Source organism: Leguminivora glycinivorella, chromosome 2, assembly GCF_023078275.1.
Source record: "Leguminivora glycinivorella isolate SPB_JAAS2020 chromosome 2, LegGlyc_1.1, whole genome shotgun sequence".
NCBI classification, from domain to species: Eukaryota; Metazoa; Arthropoda; class Insecta; order Lepidoptera; family Tortricidae; genus Leguminivora; species Leguminivora glycinivorella.
In genome coordinates, this window is record NC_062972.1 from 9,323,338 (window position 1) to 9,343,007 (window position 19,670).

The following is a 19,670-nucleotide window of genomic DNA, read 5'->3' on the forward strand; positions in this document are numbered from 1 at the left end:
TGAAAATATTACGTCTTAAATAGTTACTGGAATTCCAAGACATATTGGAAATTCCACCCATGGTAGTGATTTTTCCCCCTTAATTTTATTTTAGTCATGGGTTACAATATTTTAGTCATATCAAACAAATTTCGACGATTTCGTAAGCATTTTGGGTGAAAACTTAACATTCATTAAAGAAAATTGCAGCAAAGGACCAACTTTCGTGACGGATCACGCGAAATCTATAAGTGCTAGAACCAAAGTGTTAATGAATGATTTGTAGTAAATTTATTAAGGATTACTTCGTTCCTACGCGCTTTTCCTGTATCTTCAACAGTTTTGTCAGAAATCGAGAAAAACCAAATTTTCGGCACTTTAAGGGAGGGTAGAGGGGTGACGCAGAGGGGGGAGGAGTGGGGAGGGTTGATGAAAAATAGCTTCAGTCTATAACGTACATATTTCAATTAAAAAAAACCTTCCATTAATTGTGCCGTAATTTTAGCTAATTTCCCCCTACTAAAACGCTCGTATAGATATCTATATCGCTCTTGTGTTTCGCGTCGGAAAAATGCCATTCGGCTACGCACGCAGAACTACATGCGAGGTTCGTTTATGTCATGTCATAGTATGTAATAAGTCAATATAGTTTATAGCTTTGTTCGCTCCGCGGTATGAGTTATGATCTCGATTCGTGTGTATAGAGAAGGGCAACTAGTTATTGCTACAATTAACCTAGATCAGCAATTTATAACACTTGACGGTACTAATATTTTAAATACCTAAATTAACATTTTTTTTTTTATTATTTAATAAGCAGGCAGGCAGTTAAAGAACTGATATAGCCTGTCTCCAGTGATCATTATGACAGTAATCAATTTTTGGTCTGAAAAATATTTAAAATCGACAATACGGAAAAAGTACGTATTAATAAATAGGTCGTTTCTACCGTTTTGCGTAGATATACATATAACATGAGACTATGTATACAGCCATGTATTAATGGTCGTTGCTTGGTGAATTGCGATATAGGGTAGTAGGCCTAGATAGTAGGCCTGCACGGGAAGCATGGTCGCGCGATAGACGATAAAATATCAGGCCGTCCATATCGCACTTACAAATAGTGCGATAGGGACGGCCTGCTATTTTATCGTCTATCGCGCGACCATGCTTCCCATGCTGCCGGCGTATTATGATTCCAATTTTATCACTTATCCACGTGGATAAAGCATCCGTCACGCTTTGGCAAGTATGTCAGTGTGAGAGCGACAGTTGTCTTATCCACGTGGACAAGTGATAAAATTGGAAGCATGATACGCCGGCTGGGGTAGAAAGAGTTCTTGAGAAAATATCTAATATTATGTACTTAACTGCCCCTTAAAAACTTTCCATACATACAAATTACCATTAATCACCGGTAAAATTTATAAAATATATTGTTGTAAACATCCTTTAAAAGAAATATTAACGGCTTACTTTATTAGATATTTAAAAACTCATTACAAAAAATACGGTTGTAGGTATTAAAATCAAAAGAACATAAATAATAATTAAAAAAATATTTCAGTAAATGCGTCGTGCCATATGATATGATATACCTAACTAATTCATTCTCAACACCTTTTATGGAGTGTATGTAACAGGATATAACTTGTGTATAACCAACCACAGGTACATAAATAAAAGCTAAGACACCCAGCAGGATTCGACACCGGATGCTCTGTTACTCGTGAGACGTGGGACATAAAAGCATTGATTGACTTTCACGTTGTATGTTGTATGAAACATCCGTTGGGTGTGTTCTGGCTGAGCGGAAACTATCTGCTTAATATAAAACCAGTTCAGTTGTAAAAGTTCGCGAAATGTTAGGAAATAGGTACATTCAATTATCAGATGTTAATGTAGATTATGACATTTATGACTTTTGTCTAGTTCAAAAGAAAAAGCTTTTGAAAAAGAGAATATGCTCTAGAAATTAGGGCCAGAGTGTCGATATACCTACATATAAGCGCATAGTTATTGGATGCGATTTGCACGTCGTTCTGAAGTTTAGGCGAGACAAATTCTATTCGCGTGTTGTAGCGACATCCAGATCAAACTTAGGAAAGACACGCGAATCGGCGTAAGGTGCTACTGCGCCTATATTACGATCACTGACGTCGTCTATCTCGGATATAGTTAAACTGCATATTTTAACTCTTTATCTAAAATATCTCTTTGGCGCTAGAAGTCGAGTGGTCAGGTGCAGTTCCTGCATTGCATGCAATAGCAAACACAGTGTTCACGTAACATGTCCAATTAGGATTAAATAACTATGCTATATAAGGGACTTTATAAGTATTTAGGTAGGTATGTTTGCTACTAACGAATGAAAAATGTTCTCTTATTACTTATGTTGTCAAACATTCAATTCGCCAAAGTCGGTGCTTTATAAATCTTTATTGCAAAGAAGCATTTAGTATTATCGTCTGGGGTAATTTTTCTAAGAAGTTGGAAGACCAATCATGTAGAAACTAGTGTCGCGTTCGCGTTAGATTAAACCGGGCTCGTATCGAAACTGGTTATAAAAGAAATTATCCTGCGACGAACACAAAGAGGCTGATTCTCATTCCCCAAATTGTCACTGACTTGATGTAATTTTGATAAGGCCAAAGGTCACTCACGTATATGGGTGCATTCGATACGAAATCAAATGTGCGCACTAAATAATAGCCATTTAACAATATCATAAACGTAAGACATTGATTTATCAGAATCGGATTAATAGTGTGGAATTTATTGCAATTACATAGACTAAGAATCATTAGTTATAATTTATTAACTTTTCCTGTCATGTCATAATTCACATCGCTGTTTTAATGTGAAATTAAGTATACATAAAAGCGATTAGTACTCCAACGTCCATTGGTACCGCACACACCAGCAAATCGACTATTTTAAACTAGGTATGTACCTAGCTTCTTAGTTTCTAATCCAATTTGTATCAATTAATTTCGCTATAATTAATGTGGTACTTACTGTTTGTTTAGTTCATTTAACATTTAATGTAATACTATTTAATTTAATTGAGTAAACCATTCCAAATTCCAAGTTGATTCAATATAAAACTAGACGGAGGGAAAGAGCTTGTGGCTCTGCATCTGCACCGATTTTTATTACCAACTTGTAATTTAATGCAGCCTACTTCCATAATGCAATCAACCTGTCCTTACAGGTATATCTACAACGAGAGCAGGAGCGGCTTCTGAACTAGAAAATCGGATTTTGATATAATGCTAGTCTCTACTATTTCGCTCATACATATTGGTCATAAAAAAATGCAATGAGAAACATATACTTGGCCTTTGGTTACATGTTTAGTTTTCGAATGCTTACAAGCAGAAAACTGTTTATACTTATTTGATCTCAAGACACTTTATCCCTAGGCAGTAAGGTACTACTGTTTGCTTTTGCGGCTCTTTGCAAGGTGAGAAAATTAATATAATCATCGGATCGTCGCTTTTTTAGAGCAGTGCAGGTCAAAGTGAGCATGATTCGTGGCGTGTCAAGCAGCTGGCGAAATCGCGGTCGAGCTTTGCCCTTTTAATCAAACTTTTTTGCTTTTGGGTCATTAGTGTCATTACGGCAGAATAAAACATCGTCTTGAAAAAGGCACCTCATTATCCACCCTTAGAGCATTTTCACATCATCCGATCCGATATCGAATGTAGGAATAAAGGATATCAAAGGCAATTGACAAAGATAGGGACGATTTCGGATCGTATAATTTGAAAAAGCAGTATTGCTCACGATAACTATGCGCCTTAAGCGGGGCTTGATTACTTCAAACTTCAAGTGAACCGGCAATGCAATGGTTTGCCTAGCCCTGTCGTCAGTTTCCATAGACTATGTATGACTACCTACCAAATTGTCGATCAGTTTATAAAAAAGTGGTTAAGTAATAGTAAAAGTAAATATCAGACTGGTAATACAAAATATTATTAAGCTGTGGAAAATTCCGGAAGTCATTAAAGCGCGCAAAGTGATATATATTACGTACCAAGTTTTGGTTGTAGAGTAGGGCACGAGTAATTTATGTGTATTATAGAATGGGTTCGATTGGCTCTAATTGCATTTGACTGTGTATAGATAGGTACCGTTCTAATGAATGAGTAATGATACCTACTGTAGTGAATTACATATAAGTGCCTAAGTCCATTTTCACATTATCCGATCCGATGTCGGATGTCGGAAGGAGTTCAATAGAAAAAATCCAAGATGGCGCCTGTAATGTAATGTATGAGATATCGGTCCGACATCCGATATCGGATCGGATAATGTGAACACACACTTTAATGAAGTTGGAACATAGTATGTTAATGATTATGTAAGTAAGTATTTACGCTTAAAGCTGTAAATAAATCACTAAATCATAAAAAGCAGACATTTGATTGAATGGCATAACTTCCGCGTTCAATATTTATTTAGTCAGGGTATCCCATAAAGACACGCCAGAGGACTGGAGGTTTACCAAGCCATGATGGACCAAACCAACTTAACATGACCCCATTAAAAGTTGCACGTCTTGCACTGAAACTACCTATTGAAAATTTTGGTTTATTTGCATACAATTTTTGACTGTTTTAACATAGTATGTGCACTCGGAAAGGTCTCGATTGTCTCGAAATTTAGTAATTAGTGGCAGATTTGTATGGACGACCTTGCAAAATGTTCGCAAAGGAAGCCACTTGGCACAGTTGTTCCTTGGGTTATTCTGAGTCATTTAAGACCGGGTGATACGAGGTACCCCCCAACAGGTAGGAGGGGGAGGGGGGGTAAAGGTACATCTTCCGCTCTGCATTCTGAGCTCCATATCTTCCCCCAGAAAGTTACTAGATCGAGTTTGGTGTCGTTTTCATATAATTCGAGGATGATCTATTCATTTCTGGAACAAACTTTTTGCCCGTTCATAGAAAAAAACGGAGAAAAATGAAAAATCTGAAAATTATTCGATAAAAATTTTTAGTAATTTGTCCATTACAATCATATAGTAGCGAAATTAACTAAATAAAAATATGGTCATATAGCCTAGTTAATATGAAATATAAAATATATAACTTAAAAGCCATATTTAATGTATTAACACATTAAAAAAATTATAAACGAAGACGCGGCCGCCCTGTTTTCGCGAAAATACATCTCCCGCACAATATTCTGGTCTCCATATCTTCCCTCAGAAACTTACCAGATCGAGTTTGGTGTTGATCTCGTATAATTCGAGGACGGACTATTCATTTCTGGCATAAAATTTTTGCCCTTTAATAGAAAAAATCGAAGAAAAATGATATGTAGCAAAATTTATTCAATGAACATTTTTGGAAATTCGTTGATTATAATAATATAGTTGCGAAATTAACTATATCAAAAATATAGTCATGTAGCCCAACTAACATGAAATATAAAAAATATTACTTAAAAGCCACATTTAATGTATTAACATATCAAAAAAATTATAAACGAAGACGCGGCCGCCCCGCTCTCGCGGTCGGGCGGCGGCCGCGGCGCCGTGCGCCTTTTAGGTATCATTTTGAAGTTGAACTTTATAGGTATATGGCAAACCTGAGTGATTATTCTTCATCGTAACTTTATTATTGCAGCATGTTAGTATATTATTAATAATTCAAAAACTGATTCATTTAATTTTTAAATACATAATGTACTATCAGCTACAAAATTGCATGGAGAAATTATGAATGGTACTGATCGACATTAAGTGCCTCTGGATTCACATGCAAGATGAAATTCTGTTCTTATTATCATACCTATTCCTAAATAGATTATAAAGTTCAACAAAATGTTTATTTATCTCAACATATGTACATAACATACACACGGACTTACGGACACCCAAAGCTCTGTAAACATCAATTTTCTATTTACGCAGTTGTATCTCTTTGCACACTTTTGTTTGGATTTTCACCTACTGAGCTCTCAATTCACGCGCTAGATGCTACCGGCAAAGTTAGCCAAACTGGCTCCTGAAGACCTGAATCCCTTTTTTTTTACGAGGGGAAATGCATTACGCATACCATCCCAGGCGCAGGGACCGACCTGGGATGGTTATGTGGGACTCCCATATAGACTAATGAGACCCATGGTTTACCCACTAAAACCCCTCGATTGCCGCCTCAGGGCTATAGGACGAGGTCGCAGGTACGTTTCGGCACTCCTCCGCAACAGACCTGAATCCCTAGTCCATCCCCAGTTAAAAGGATAAGGAAGGTTTTGCTGCGGTACACGGATTTGTCCCCATACAGCCATACGGGCGTGTCTTTGTACACCGCTCGAAGCATAATCTGCATAATATTTTGTTGCATTGTACTTTATTCGGTTGTCCAATTTAAAACTCTTCTTAACACTCGGGTATACACTCCAACTGATGTAGCAGAATGGCAATCGTCGACGCCAGACGCCGACAGAAATACAGTCTGGCTCTATCGCGCCAATACGCAAGAGCGATAGAGATAGATAGCTACGAAACAGATATTATCATGAGCGTTTGTGCATTTGGCTACGCACTCTGGTCTCAAAGTCAGTCTTCTTCCCATACCGCAAAAATGTGTTATCAGGTTGTCACCAATCACCACTCGTAAAGGTGTTAAACCTTTGCGAGTACTTCTGCCTACTTTGATTATGTGAAAGAAAAATAAGTTTTTAAATGGTATCTACTTAGTCGATATACTCGATATGCAATACAAGATTTTTTTATATTTACTACCCGGAGAGGCTGCCACACGAGTGCATGAGATGTATGTGCGACTTTTTCTGTTGCTTACGTGAACCCATAGTTATTCCAGCTTTGAGCTGTGCTAATTTAAATATGCATATTATAGCTAGTACTACCACGTCTGTGTCCACTGTCTCTCAGCATTATCTTTATGTAGCCTGGGGCTATGACATCAGATACATGGATCATCATGCACGTTTCAGCCTGCATGCAACGAAAACTTTACTTGTACATGCGTAGAAACAGTTCGTTTATAGGTAAATATAACTTATAAAACTTGAAATCGCGAACGGTGCTTTAGCTTATGTATGTTTTCCCCTCACTAGCTCGGAAACACGTGTTTTGTCCTTTAATACCAGCGGGTAAAAACGCATTTTATCCACTAGTGGGTAAAGTAATTTGACCTTGAATAAAGTCAAATTAACTGCTTTAAAATTGATAAAAGTAGGTGAATCTAGTAATAAAGATGATTTACCACCTGTTGAACTACTGGAAGCAGTGATAAACGCATTTTTTGCGTTGTAGTTTCCTCGCTATAGTGAGGGGAAAAGTTTTGTGTTACACTCGGGTGCAAATGTATTTTCCTTCTCGTGTGTTAAAAAACTCGCAAGTTCAGGATTCTATTCTCGAACCACTCGCTTCGCTCGTGGTTCAACTATAGAATCCTTTCACTTGCTCGTTTTTCAATTCCACACTCGGCGTTAAAATACAACTTTGCCCCCTTGTATAACAAATAACTATTATTTTAGTTCGAGATCTTGCACCGCGGTGAATAGTTGCAGAAGAGAACTATTGACAAAAAAAGATTGAAGCATCGAATATTTGCCATCTGCCAAATATTCGTTACAACAGTATGTTACGTATTATGCTTCGAGCAGTGTACAAAGAAGGACCCGTATGGCTGTATGGGGACAAATCCGAGTACCGCAGAAAAATCTTCTTTATCCTTTCAACTGGGATTGACTAAGGATTTAGGTCTTCGGGGGCCAGTTTGGCTGACTTTGCCGGTAGCATCTAGCGCGTGAGTCGAAATCAGTAGGTGAAAATGCAAACAGAAGTGAGCAAAGAGATACAACTGCGTAAAAAGAAAATTGATGTGTACAGAGCTTTGTGTGTCCGTAAGTCCGTGTGTATGTAGGTACGCATGTTGACATACAGAAACATCTTAATTGAACTTTATAATCTATTAATATCTATTTAGGAATAAGTATGATAATAAGATCAGAAATTCATCTTGCATGTGAATCCAGAGGCACTTAATGTCGATCAGTACCATAGGTACATATTTAAAAATTAAATGAATAAGTTTTTAAAATTATTAATAATATACTAACATGATACAATAATGAAGCTACGATGACCTTAATAAATAAAAAAATAAAATAAAAACCTAAAAGGCGCACGGCGCCGCGGCCGCCGCCCGACCGCGAGAGCAAGGCGTAGGGTTTGCAAAAACCGGTTAACTTTAAAAACCGGTTAATAACCGAACCTATATCTTCAAAACCGGTTAACCGGTTTTTAACCGGTTTTGCGGATTTTTAGTAAATTACCGTACTACGCAATAATATTACCATTACCTTCAAGAATTCTGTTGTTTATGATATCGTAGCAGGTCATACTTGCACGATGAAGATCATTTTTATCCAGTTTTTGGAAATTTTGTAAAATGCAGAAGTTGCCATAAAGGACTTGAGTCCCCGTATATGGCGCTTAAAACTGTCGTGACTTTACTGTGATAATCACGTTATGAACTAAATATTTGTCAGTTGTGCGTTTTCTAAGCATGTCGCGGAGGTCTACAGCTCCCAGAGACACTAGTAGTACAAGGAATTAACGTAAGAAAACCAAGATTTACATTTTCCCTTTATTTTAAAAATATAATTTGAAATATGCAGTAGAGTCCGGGTATAACGACGCCCAAGGGACCGCTGATATTACGTCGTACTAACTGGACGTCGTACAAAACGAATTTCATTTCGGTTTAAAGATATGTCATTTTTTAGTATGCGTGCTTGCTCATCACCGGCAAATTACTGTCGTATGTCGTAATAATAAATAGTCCCATTCCTTGAACCTCGATTTACGTAATTAATATGACAATCGATTTTTTTATTAAGTAAAACTAGTTTATACGCAATCGAAAAATAAAAAGTGGGTTCTATCACAGAATATATAATAGCACAAGTACAGAAGGCCCACTGCTTTGATGTTCACGACATGCCGCCTTTTTAAATGCCTACAAAATTCTAACAAAGAAACGAGCCGCACGTGCGCGGCGTCCGGCGATAGGGTTGCCTATGGAGGCTATGGATTAAAACTAATTAATACTCAAATAAAATGTTATACTATTATATTCAATTTTTGGGTACTTTCTAGGTATATATATATAGTATTTATATATCTGTGGGTCTAGACTCTAGTGTGGTGTCCGAGGTGGGACTTGTGATCTTTTTCACCGAGTCAATTTGAGTTATACCCTTTTTCACTAGACTCACAGATATTTTTGTTTAAGTTCTAACATGACAAGCCTTATTGAATCTTTTCGGGGGACTTAATCAATAGTAGATCTGTTTAAAAATGTCCTATAACGGTATTTATTTTGTTCATGTATCTATTTAACTACGCATTATTAGCCATTCCACATGCGGACAACGCATATGCACCATAAAAAAACTCGCGACGTAAAGTACCATTAGAAAGTGCGAACGTGCGTTTCGTGAGAACGCGCGCCACCCCTGATTAGGCCGCGAACTCGCGGCCGCCTGCACGTACATGTAGCGCGGCGATAGAATCGCGGAGTGAGCCGCCCCTGGTTCTATTTAGCTCATAAGATTAGACCCGAGGCGAACCAATTGTTAAAATTATTAAAACCAATGCTCCAAAAGTCACATCGCCACAATCTCATTTTGCTATCTGTAGGCAAGACAGGGGACCGTGCTTGGGACAGAAATAGCTTTGTTTTCTCAATTTACTAGTAAAACGTTGTCGCTCGTCGTTGTAACCGGACTTGACGAACGGATTTTGCGTAAAATTACGTCGTAAAAAGCGGTTGGTCGTTAAAACCGGAGTCGTAATAAACGGATGTACATTCATAATATCACATATGAAAACCAAACAAATACCTGTGCTTCCGTTATTCGGTTATTGTAAGCGGTTGGACGTTAGGTATATGCGGAGTCGTAATACTAACCGGACTCTACTGTATAAAATGTATTATTTGAGTGGACTCGGGACTATTGTTTAATCTTCACGTTTAATTAGATTATAAAATCATGATTATACTATGACTTCTTTAAGAAATTCAGTGCAGGTGCATAATGTTGTCATCTGTGCGTAATCTTTATTGTTACAAAACATTGAAGAATTACGTACTTTGACCCTTTTTTATGCCTAATTTGGTCATTTTGGGAAATAAATATAGTTTCGGTTATTAACCGGTTAGAGACTTTGAAAACCGGTTTTTAACCGAGGCCAAAAAGTCTCGGTTAACCGGTTTTTCGGTTAACCGGTTAACCGGTTTGCATACCCTACAAGGCGGCCGCGTCTTCGTTTATATTTTTTTGATATGTTAATAGATTAAATGTGGCTTTTAACACTTTCGAAACCGGGCTCTACGCGGCGCTACGACATTTTCGCTACATACGGGGAAACCCATGTAATCGGCTACGCTTCTACGAGCGGTGTGCCCGACAGTCGGGTTCTTGGTAGCGAAAGTGTTAAGTAATATTTTTTATATTTCATGTTAGTTATTACATGACTATATTTTTGATATAGTTAATTTCGCAACTATATTATTATAATCGACGAATTTCCAAAAATTTTCATTGAATAAATTTTGCTACTTTTTATTTTTCTTCGATTTTTTTCTATGAAAGGGCAAAAATTTTGTGCCAGAAATGAATAGCCCGTCCTCTAATTATTCGAGATCAATACCAAACTTGATCTGGTAAGTTTCTCAGGGAAGATATGGAGACCAGAATGTTGTGCGGGAGATGTACTTTTCGCGAAAACAGGGCGGCCGCGTCTTCGTTTATAATTTTTTTGATGTGTTAATACATTAAATATGGCTTTTAAGTTATATATTTTATATTTCATATTAACTAGGCTATATGACCATATTTTTTATTTAGTTAATTTCGCTACTATATGATTGTAATGGACAAATTACTGAAAATTTTCAACGAAAAATTTTCAGATTTTTCAATTTTCTCCGTTTTTTTCTATGAACGGGCAAAAAGTTTGTTCCAGAAATGAATATATCATCCTCGAATTATATGAAAACGACACCAAACTCGATCTGGTAACTTTATGGGGGAAGATATGGAGCCCAGAATAAAGAGCGGAAGATGTACCTTTACCCCCCCCCCCCCTCCCCCTCCTACCTGTTGGGGGGTACCTTGTGTCACCCGGTCTTAAATGACTCAGAATGACCCAAGGAGCAACTGTGCCAAGTGGCTTCCTTTGCGAACATTTTGCAAGGTGACTGCCACTAATGACCCTACTAATTAGAATAAGAGCAGAATAAAATAAGATATAATAGACGAGAGAGAGAGAGAAATTAAATAAGGAAATTTGTCATTTGTGGGACTACCTGAATAAACATTCGGAATCACAATGTAACATTCAAAACAGAAGCATTGTCGTTACATTATGTTGGCAATCACGGCTACACGCGGTCAGCTCAGGTCGCGGCAAACCATAAACGGTGAAAGCGCCGCATCCGTAACTAGCCGGCCCACCCCGTCATTTCACATCTGATTTACGCCGGTGACATAAGGACACCGGACGATACCAAAAGCAACGCGGAACAGTAACTCACTACATAGAAGAAACCACTTGGAAAAGCTCGCGAAGCCGGAGAAACTTTTCAGATGGTTGGGAGTATTATAACACTTTCTCAGCAACGCAAGTAACGCAACACATTCTTGTGATTTCTGGTTAACTGCTTCTAGTTACTGCTTACCTTATTTAGCGAGGGGCAGTTATAGATCTTACCGGCTATTTTATAATAGGTGTACCTAACCTATTTCTTAACAAATCCTGTCAAATAGTTGTTGTAACTTAATTGGCTGTAGATATTGTTAATACTAATCGCGGCGACAAGAAAATTGCCAAATATAAATATAGCCTCTGTAAAATACCTAGGTAGTAGGTACCTAATACCTGTTTAACTATAAGCAGGTAGGTTCTGGGTTCTCAACAACGTAATCAAACTCTCTAATTTCTAGGTTAACCAAGAATTAACGATCGCTAATGTTTTCCGGATGTGCTTTTACAGGGTGCGCCAAAGTTCATATAAAATTGGTACATAGATTATTGGTAGTCCGAAAATGGTTCTCATACAATTTTACATTATAATGATCATTATTTATAACAATTTTATGTTAATAACTATCGTAACTTCGAATGACTTATGTTCATAATGTCATTCATCATAAATACATTTTATACTAATGTTAATGCTTATATACTTATTGATCATAACTATTGCGAGTAATATAATTTATCGTTATATTATTGTTAACAAAACAGAAATCACATGTGACAGAGTCCAGTTAGGTGCGACGACGAGCGTAGCGAGGAGGAGCGTGTTAGGTTGACCGTGAGTAAACCAGAAACGACTTTTTTAATGTAAATTGTATAGGTATGTCACTGTAAAAGCTCCAAGCGCGCTTCTATAAACGGCACAAGTTTTTCATAGAACTTCCCCAAAACTTTTTTAATTACTTTATGATGAATGATTTTCTTAAACACAAAATTATGAATGTTATTAAATATTTGTATAGAAGTTATGATTAAAAATTTTCGGCTAAATTATTATTATGAACAGTGATAGTAGTACTATTGATAATAATGAAACAAAATTATGATAAGTAAAATTATGAGAAGTGATCATTCGGAGCACAAATCGGTATAAACAATAATTTTCTAACAAATAATTTTATATGAGCCAATATGGAGTGCTTTTACAAGTTTAGTTTAACTTTTAACTATGAATAATAACGATGGTGTAGTTACATCGTGCGAGTACGCTAAAGTCACGTGAAATCGTTGCAACACGCGCAATGACCGATTATAGCATCAAAATACGATTCATAACTGAGAAACCAAGATGACTTCTTACGAATACGTAAGCGGGTAAGTATGTAAAAGATGGCAATCGTGATACAATTACACCCGGCGAATTATTGCGAAATGACAATCCGGCTTTATCGTTGTTGCATTTAATGCTACAGAATATTTTGTACCTAAGTACTAAAGTCGGTAGCAATCTTATTTAAGTATGAGTTTTTGTAAAAAATCAACGATTTTGTTTTACCGCTGAAAGTCCGTGTGATGCAAGTTCTATTTGGACATTTTGGACTGAATACATAAGTTATTGATAAAACAAAAGAATGCGACCGCTCTACGTTGCCGCCGCAACGACGGATGTATTTTAATTGCGGAAACGGCATCAGAACGCGGATAGAGAAAGCCCCGTACGTATCAATGGACAAAGCAAAAAGATTTCCTTATTTTAGAACTGTCCATCAAGCTCTAATCCGCCTGCATCTATTCTATTCTCAGGACAGTGCCAGGCTGCCAGACACGCACCGCTCCATGACTCGCATCTCTCATTATCGGCTTCGGCTAGTCGAACATTTCTCTTAAATAAAACGAAAGTTCTCTGACAAGCCGTAGGTTGGCAAAATCGAAATTTATTAACAATTTCGTAACTCACGATACGATTCAATCTTTAAGATAATAATGCGATACGTCAAATATTGGATCTAGATACACGATATGGATATGTCAGTGGCAAAATAACGTTTCTTTAAACAAAAACGTCACTTAACTAATATTTGACGTATCTTAATATTATCTTGAAGGTCGAATTGGGTCATCATTGAAAAAATATTACCTTCGACGAATATTTGCATCATGCATGATCATGATATACATATATTCTCTTGATTCTGTAATTAGGTATCAAATTCCATCAAGGTGTAAACTTTCGATTTACTTTCGACGTATAGTAACTTTATATGTATTTAAATGTACCTAGTACTTAATACTTTATACAAAGTGTTGCGGTTTGGTAGTTTCGTTATAATGACGCGCGTTGTTTGATTTATACTGTTCTGAATATTTGAGAGTTACGGAACCTTGAAGTTATTTCAAGCCACTTTTAAATCTTGCCTTTCTTGGTTTACCACACGGATTATTTCTAATATTTACATTAGGTACACAGATTCAAGTGGAAAATGTACCTAAGATCATTGCAACGAAATGCGTGACGAGCAAATTCACACCGGATCATCGCAATATGTTTTAAGTCATGGCTGGTTTCATTCAAACCATAAATGGTTTGTTTAATTAGGTATAACTATATGTGTAATGTGTTGTGTTGTGGTCCTACTCATAGTGTTGTGGTCCTGCCGGTAAGTAAGGCTGCCAGAGCTCAACGAGAGTGCGGTGTGCTTAGGGTTGCAAAAAAACGGTTTTTTTTCTGGCTTGAAAAAAAAAACATGAAAAAAAACCGTGAAAAAAACTGTTTTTTTTTTTCTGGAGTAGGTATGTTTTTTTTAAAGGACGAAATCTCAAAATTTGCAAAACAGTTAATACTTTTATACGGTTTTTTAGACTTTATGTTAACTATTAAATGAATTTAATATAATAACTTTAATTTCTGGTTTTATAAAACTAACATTTACACAATCTGTAATTAGTAGTTGTCGCTATTTACTGTTGGCAACACCACCGCCTCTCCACGCTCCACGCCGCATCGGGGATTCCCCAATAAACGTATGCATGCATACAGAATGTTTATCGAATTAAAATACACTTTATTGTTATTGAAACGTTACAAATCACGAAAAACCGTTATTGTCGTATTATTTGATCATCTGAAAAAAAAAACCATATTTAGAAAAAAAAACCATGGTGCTTGGTTTTTTTTCATTTTTTTCACAATTCTGAAAAAAAAAACATTTGGTTTTTTTTCTATTTGCAACCCTAGGTGTGCTGGTGACGGAAGGACCTACGGAACTAATTTGTTCCGTCTATTGTCCTTTTGCAACTCAAACCCTCCTTGGAACTTGTACACTCCTTTTTACTGTGTACTTAACACAGCAAAAGGGAGTGTACGTACACGTACAAAGTTTCTAATGGGTTGACAACGCGCATGTGACACTCCTTGAGTTTCGGGCGTCCATAGGTTACGGTGACCGCTTTCCATCAGGCGGACCGTATGCTTGTTTGCCACTGACGTAGTATAAAAATGTATACTACAGTGGGAACCAATAATTATTTGCATAACCGCAGTATACACGGTGTAACATGAGGAAACCGAATAATTTTAACAGCGTATTCCTCATCATATTAGAAGAGTAAAATGTCATATAAACTTTTCTGGATTTCGCCTACTTTCAGAGTTATAAGCATTAAAAAAAATAACAAACACTTATTATTTCTCAGAACAAAACGCTGTTTTGATGGCGATGATGCCGTTATCGGACATAATCTAATACTATCCTCACAGATAGATATCAAAAAGTAACTAGTGACTCGTTGCAAAAAAGTATTTTTTTGTATTTTTTTATTTTAAGTGCCAATTTAACGAATAACATTTAATTTTTTCTGAAAATCTTTACATCCAGGAAAACAAACAAAAAAGATACAAACAATTTTTTTTGCCGAAATTAGCTTGACGTCATTTAACATTTTATCTTTATTTTGCCCTCAGAAATAATTATGCGTAGTTCAAATCTTTCGGTTTCCTCATGTTACACCGTGTATTTAATAATACGGCAATTTTAAATGAGTAAACAAGATTTAATTTTTAACCGCCGCCCCAAATCTTAAGCAAGGTGGTTCTCAATTCGTCTGTATGTTTTTTTTTTTAATGTTTGTTCCATGATATCTCCGTCGTTACTGGACCGATTTTGAAATTTTTTTTTTATTGAATGTATATGTATACAGATTGGTCCCATTTTTCTGGAGAAATCGAGGGAACTCCTCAAATCTGATAGGTATACATATGGTGATTTTTGTGTTTTTAAAGGAACAGCAAGTACGTACGTACGAAACAGTGACATTTGGTGCAGTGGAGCTGCTGATGATGGTCAAAACGGAACTCTTCAAATCTGAACGGCAGCGGCACACATATAGTGACTTTGGTATTTTTATAAGAACAGCATGCACTTACGTCCAGAACAGTGACATTTGGTGCAGTGGAACTGCTGATGAAGATCAGAACGGAACTCCTTAAATCTGAACGGCACGCATATAATGACTTTGGTATTTTTATAAGAACAACTTGCGTTTACGTTCAGAACAGTGACATTTGGTGTGCAGTGGAACTTTGATGCTGATCAGAACGGAACTCCTCAAATCTGAACGGCACACTTATAGTGACTTTCGTATTTTTATAGGAACAGCATACATTTAAGTTCAGAATAGTCACATTTATTTGTTCTCTTTACTATGCTTTAAATATTGAGTTTTCAAATTTTGTCAAGCTCGATTTCTTATAATCGGATATCGGATTCATGAAGAATTGAGGAAACTCTTCGAACCTTAACGGTATACGTATATTCATTTGTGTTTCCATCAAATAATCAAAGATTTACATTAAAAGCAGTTTTAAAAAATACCTACACATTTCTACATAATCCAACATTCGGAAGTACCTTTCACCAGAACCCCAAAGGCGGCGGTTTTTTTTTTCTTAAAAATTATTCTTGCTTTTTATAGTGCTACCTTTGTTATTAGGGTTCCGTACCAAAAAGGTACAACAGGAACCCTTATGGTGTGCCTCTGTCCGTATGTCTGTCCGCCTGTCACATTACTGATGTCAATGCTATCAACTTGAAATTTGGAATAGTTGTGACATTGTAAACCTCTACAAATAGAAAGTATATTTTTTTTTTTTTTATTAATTTTAATTGTAGAAAATGGCCAAAATAATATGTAAGCGGGGCAAACTGTAAATTTCAAGTTACTAGGTCAAGTGGGGTATTTTTAGAAAGAGCTCAAATTGAACGTAAACAAACTATTTTTTATAATTTTTTTTGTTGTGAAAAAAAAAAGATTTTTTAAGGAAACTGCAAAAAAAAATACCGTGTAAGTTTTTTCTTAGGTAAAACGGATTAATTTATTTAGGGTTTGGTTATTAAGATGATTGATCGTCTTATAGACTAAATAATGATTATACTTGCGTAGTAAGTAAGTGGATAACCAATTAAGCTCTTAGACAACTATCATCAGAGATCTCATATTTTACTAGTTAAGTAGAGCAGTAACACTAGAGTCGATCCGAGCTGTCCAAGGTAATTCTGCAGCGAGTTTAATTGACAGCACAGCGTGAAAATGTCATTATAAACGGCACCTATCAATTTATAAAATAGTGACGTTTGAAATAACATCTCCACTCTGTCAAACTGCAGAAAAGTTCACTTGGGCGTCCTCTGTTGTAGAATATTGTCCCAATGTCCCTCATGTCCCCGCCACAGCAATTGTACCGCGGATAGCAATTCACTACAATTATGTTGCTGCCAGTTTTTCTTGCGAGACATTGGCATTGAGCTCAACCTCGTTTACTACGCACATTTTTCCACTTTATACCGTTTTATAGTACAAACGCTGCTAAGCACGTTACTTTTTTTGTGATCTAGTGCTGAAGGAGAGAACGTCCTGAAACGTTTCAGCACCTTATAGATATTTAAATTCGGCCCTATCTAGGTTCTTATGACATAAAATGTCAGTGGTAGTGACACTAGTGACGCGCGCGTTAAATGCTTGCTCGCACTATCTTTCTCTTTTTAATTAAAGAGCAAGATCCCAGGTCTGTGAAACGTTACTTTTTTTCTCATGATAAAATATGGAATAATGAAATAGTATTCGTATAGTAATTTTATGTAAGCTGACCGTTTAAGACTAATGGACACGCATAGTAATAAATCTTCAGCTTAATTTTAACGCTACATTTTATGACTGCACATTTTCCTGCATATAGAGTATGTTTATTATGACATATCGTCACAGGATGGATCTTGAGCCACAGCACAACCATCATAGATTCTGTATAGTGGCGGGATTGGACCGAATGGCAAGAAAGGGAGGAGGCCCTAGACCAGCAGTGGGACACTCGAACAGGCTAAATAAAAATAAAAAAAACTTGTTTGTACCTAGCTGCACTACAAGGGTGGTATTGTTAATAAAGTTGTGATGACCCGTTTCACTTACGTGCTTCTGGTATTTCATTGATACCGCCTTTGAACATCGTAAAGACAAGTTCTTAACCCTAAGTAAATAATAGAGGGATAATAAGGCTAGTATATAATTAACCGCTGCAATTGCTACCACCTCGCGCGTATCTCCGGATCTCGATGGCATCACCACACATTCCACTTTATCGTGGTGTTTAAATTAAAGGACATGCTTTAATTATTTTTACATTGTGAACGAGCTATTTGTGTGAAGGTTGATCTTGATACTATACGCATTATAATAAAATATATCACCACAAAATATTTGAACATAATTATATACTTACGTCAGAGTGAATTTTGACTTACGATATGATTATTTATATTCTTAACAATGGCATAAGGGTCTCAATGATTGTTTCGTCCCTGAACGCATTTCCGGTTGATACCGTTGTTTCTTTTTATGTCAACTTTTGAAGTGATTTTAAATTATAAACATCTGTAGTATTTTATGGCAGTTATGTTTTAAGTCGAAAATACCTAGCAAAGGTAAAAGTGACAGTGCTCGATACCCTAATGGCCAATAGGGTGACACTCTTCTGTCAACAATTTATTGACAACGATTTAAGATAGAACACTCAACTGGGTCACTGTCGAGCACTGGTAATTTAACGTTAATATAATATATTAAAATACCTATCAACAAAATAAGGTTGTAAGTAACAAAAGTAAAAACCCATATAATGATTATGTAAATATCAGATTAGTTAACTTACCGCATAAGATAAGCATTAAAGTCCCCATAATGTTGAACTATCATCAAAATATCCAATACTGCAAAGTCCTACAATCGCACGTAAACAGTAAACACAGGTCGAATGTTCCCGCGGTTTCGCACGCATGCGCCGTGGCCGGACTCGCGCGTGCGTTTGGCGCGCTTCGCGAAACAAATGAAGGCTCCACTCGAGAGCGTGCACTACAACCAGACATGGACAGGAAAAGCCCTCCGCGTTTCCGAGCCGTGTAACAATCCACCATACGTGAAAAACACAATCAGAATGGCTAGTTAACGTTTCTCACGGCTGGCACACTTAGCACAGTGGGCAATTCATTTCGGCGACCCTTGCTTAAATGCTTATGAATCGTCATTGTTGGAACAACAAAGGACGTCGCCCCTGAATTCTAAGAAAATAGCGTTGGTAAGTACAACCTAGGCCCAACCTTTGTATAAGCGTTTGAAGACAAATATTTTAATCAAGCCCCTCTGAGGATCCTCCGGTCATCGATTGACTTATAATACGACTTAAATTAGTACCTAGGTATACATATGTATACTTGTATATGTATGTTATTTGGTGAGTTGGTGACAATATTATTTGGAGCTGCTATGTTACTGGACACCCCATGCACTCTTACAGAGTTTGAGCTCGTAGTTTTGCTCGTTTAAGTTACCATTACTATCGATACTTAATAAATGATTCACCATCATCAGTAGGTCAGCAATTCCCGTCAACTTTGTACAATGCCACGTCAGCAAATTTTAATTGATCCTATTTTGTTACCAACATTTAGTAATATCATTCGACTTTCGTAAGATATATACAGGATAATTGTTATAATTAAGAAAATATAGATACTAGAGAACCTTAATGACGAAATAAAACTTAATAAAAATCTCAATTCATCAACAAAATCTTGGTAACAAAATAGGAATTAATAAAAACAAATTTAACTTT

The 19,670-nt window shown here is 36.6% G+C and overlaps 1 protein-coding gene across 1 annotated transcript in view; it reads right to left on the minus strand.

Annotated features, from left to right (window-relative positions):
- LOC125242288 overlaps positions 1–18,935 on the minus strand; it is a 47,822-nt gene extending 28,887 nt beyond the window's left edge. The window contains exon 1 of the mRNA XM_048151051.1: positions 18,711–18,935. Coding sequence (XP_048007008.1) covers positions 18,711–18,738 — 28 coding nt within the window. The 5' untranslated portion in view covers positions 18,739–18,935. The remainder of the gene's footprint in view (positions 1–18,710) is intronic.
- Positions 18,936–19,670: the final 735 nt, after the last annotated feature.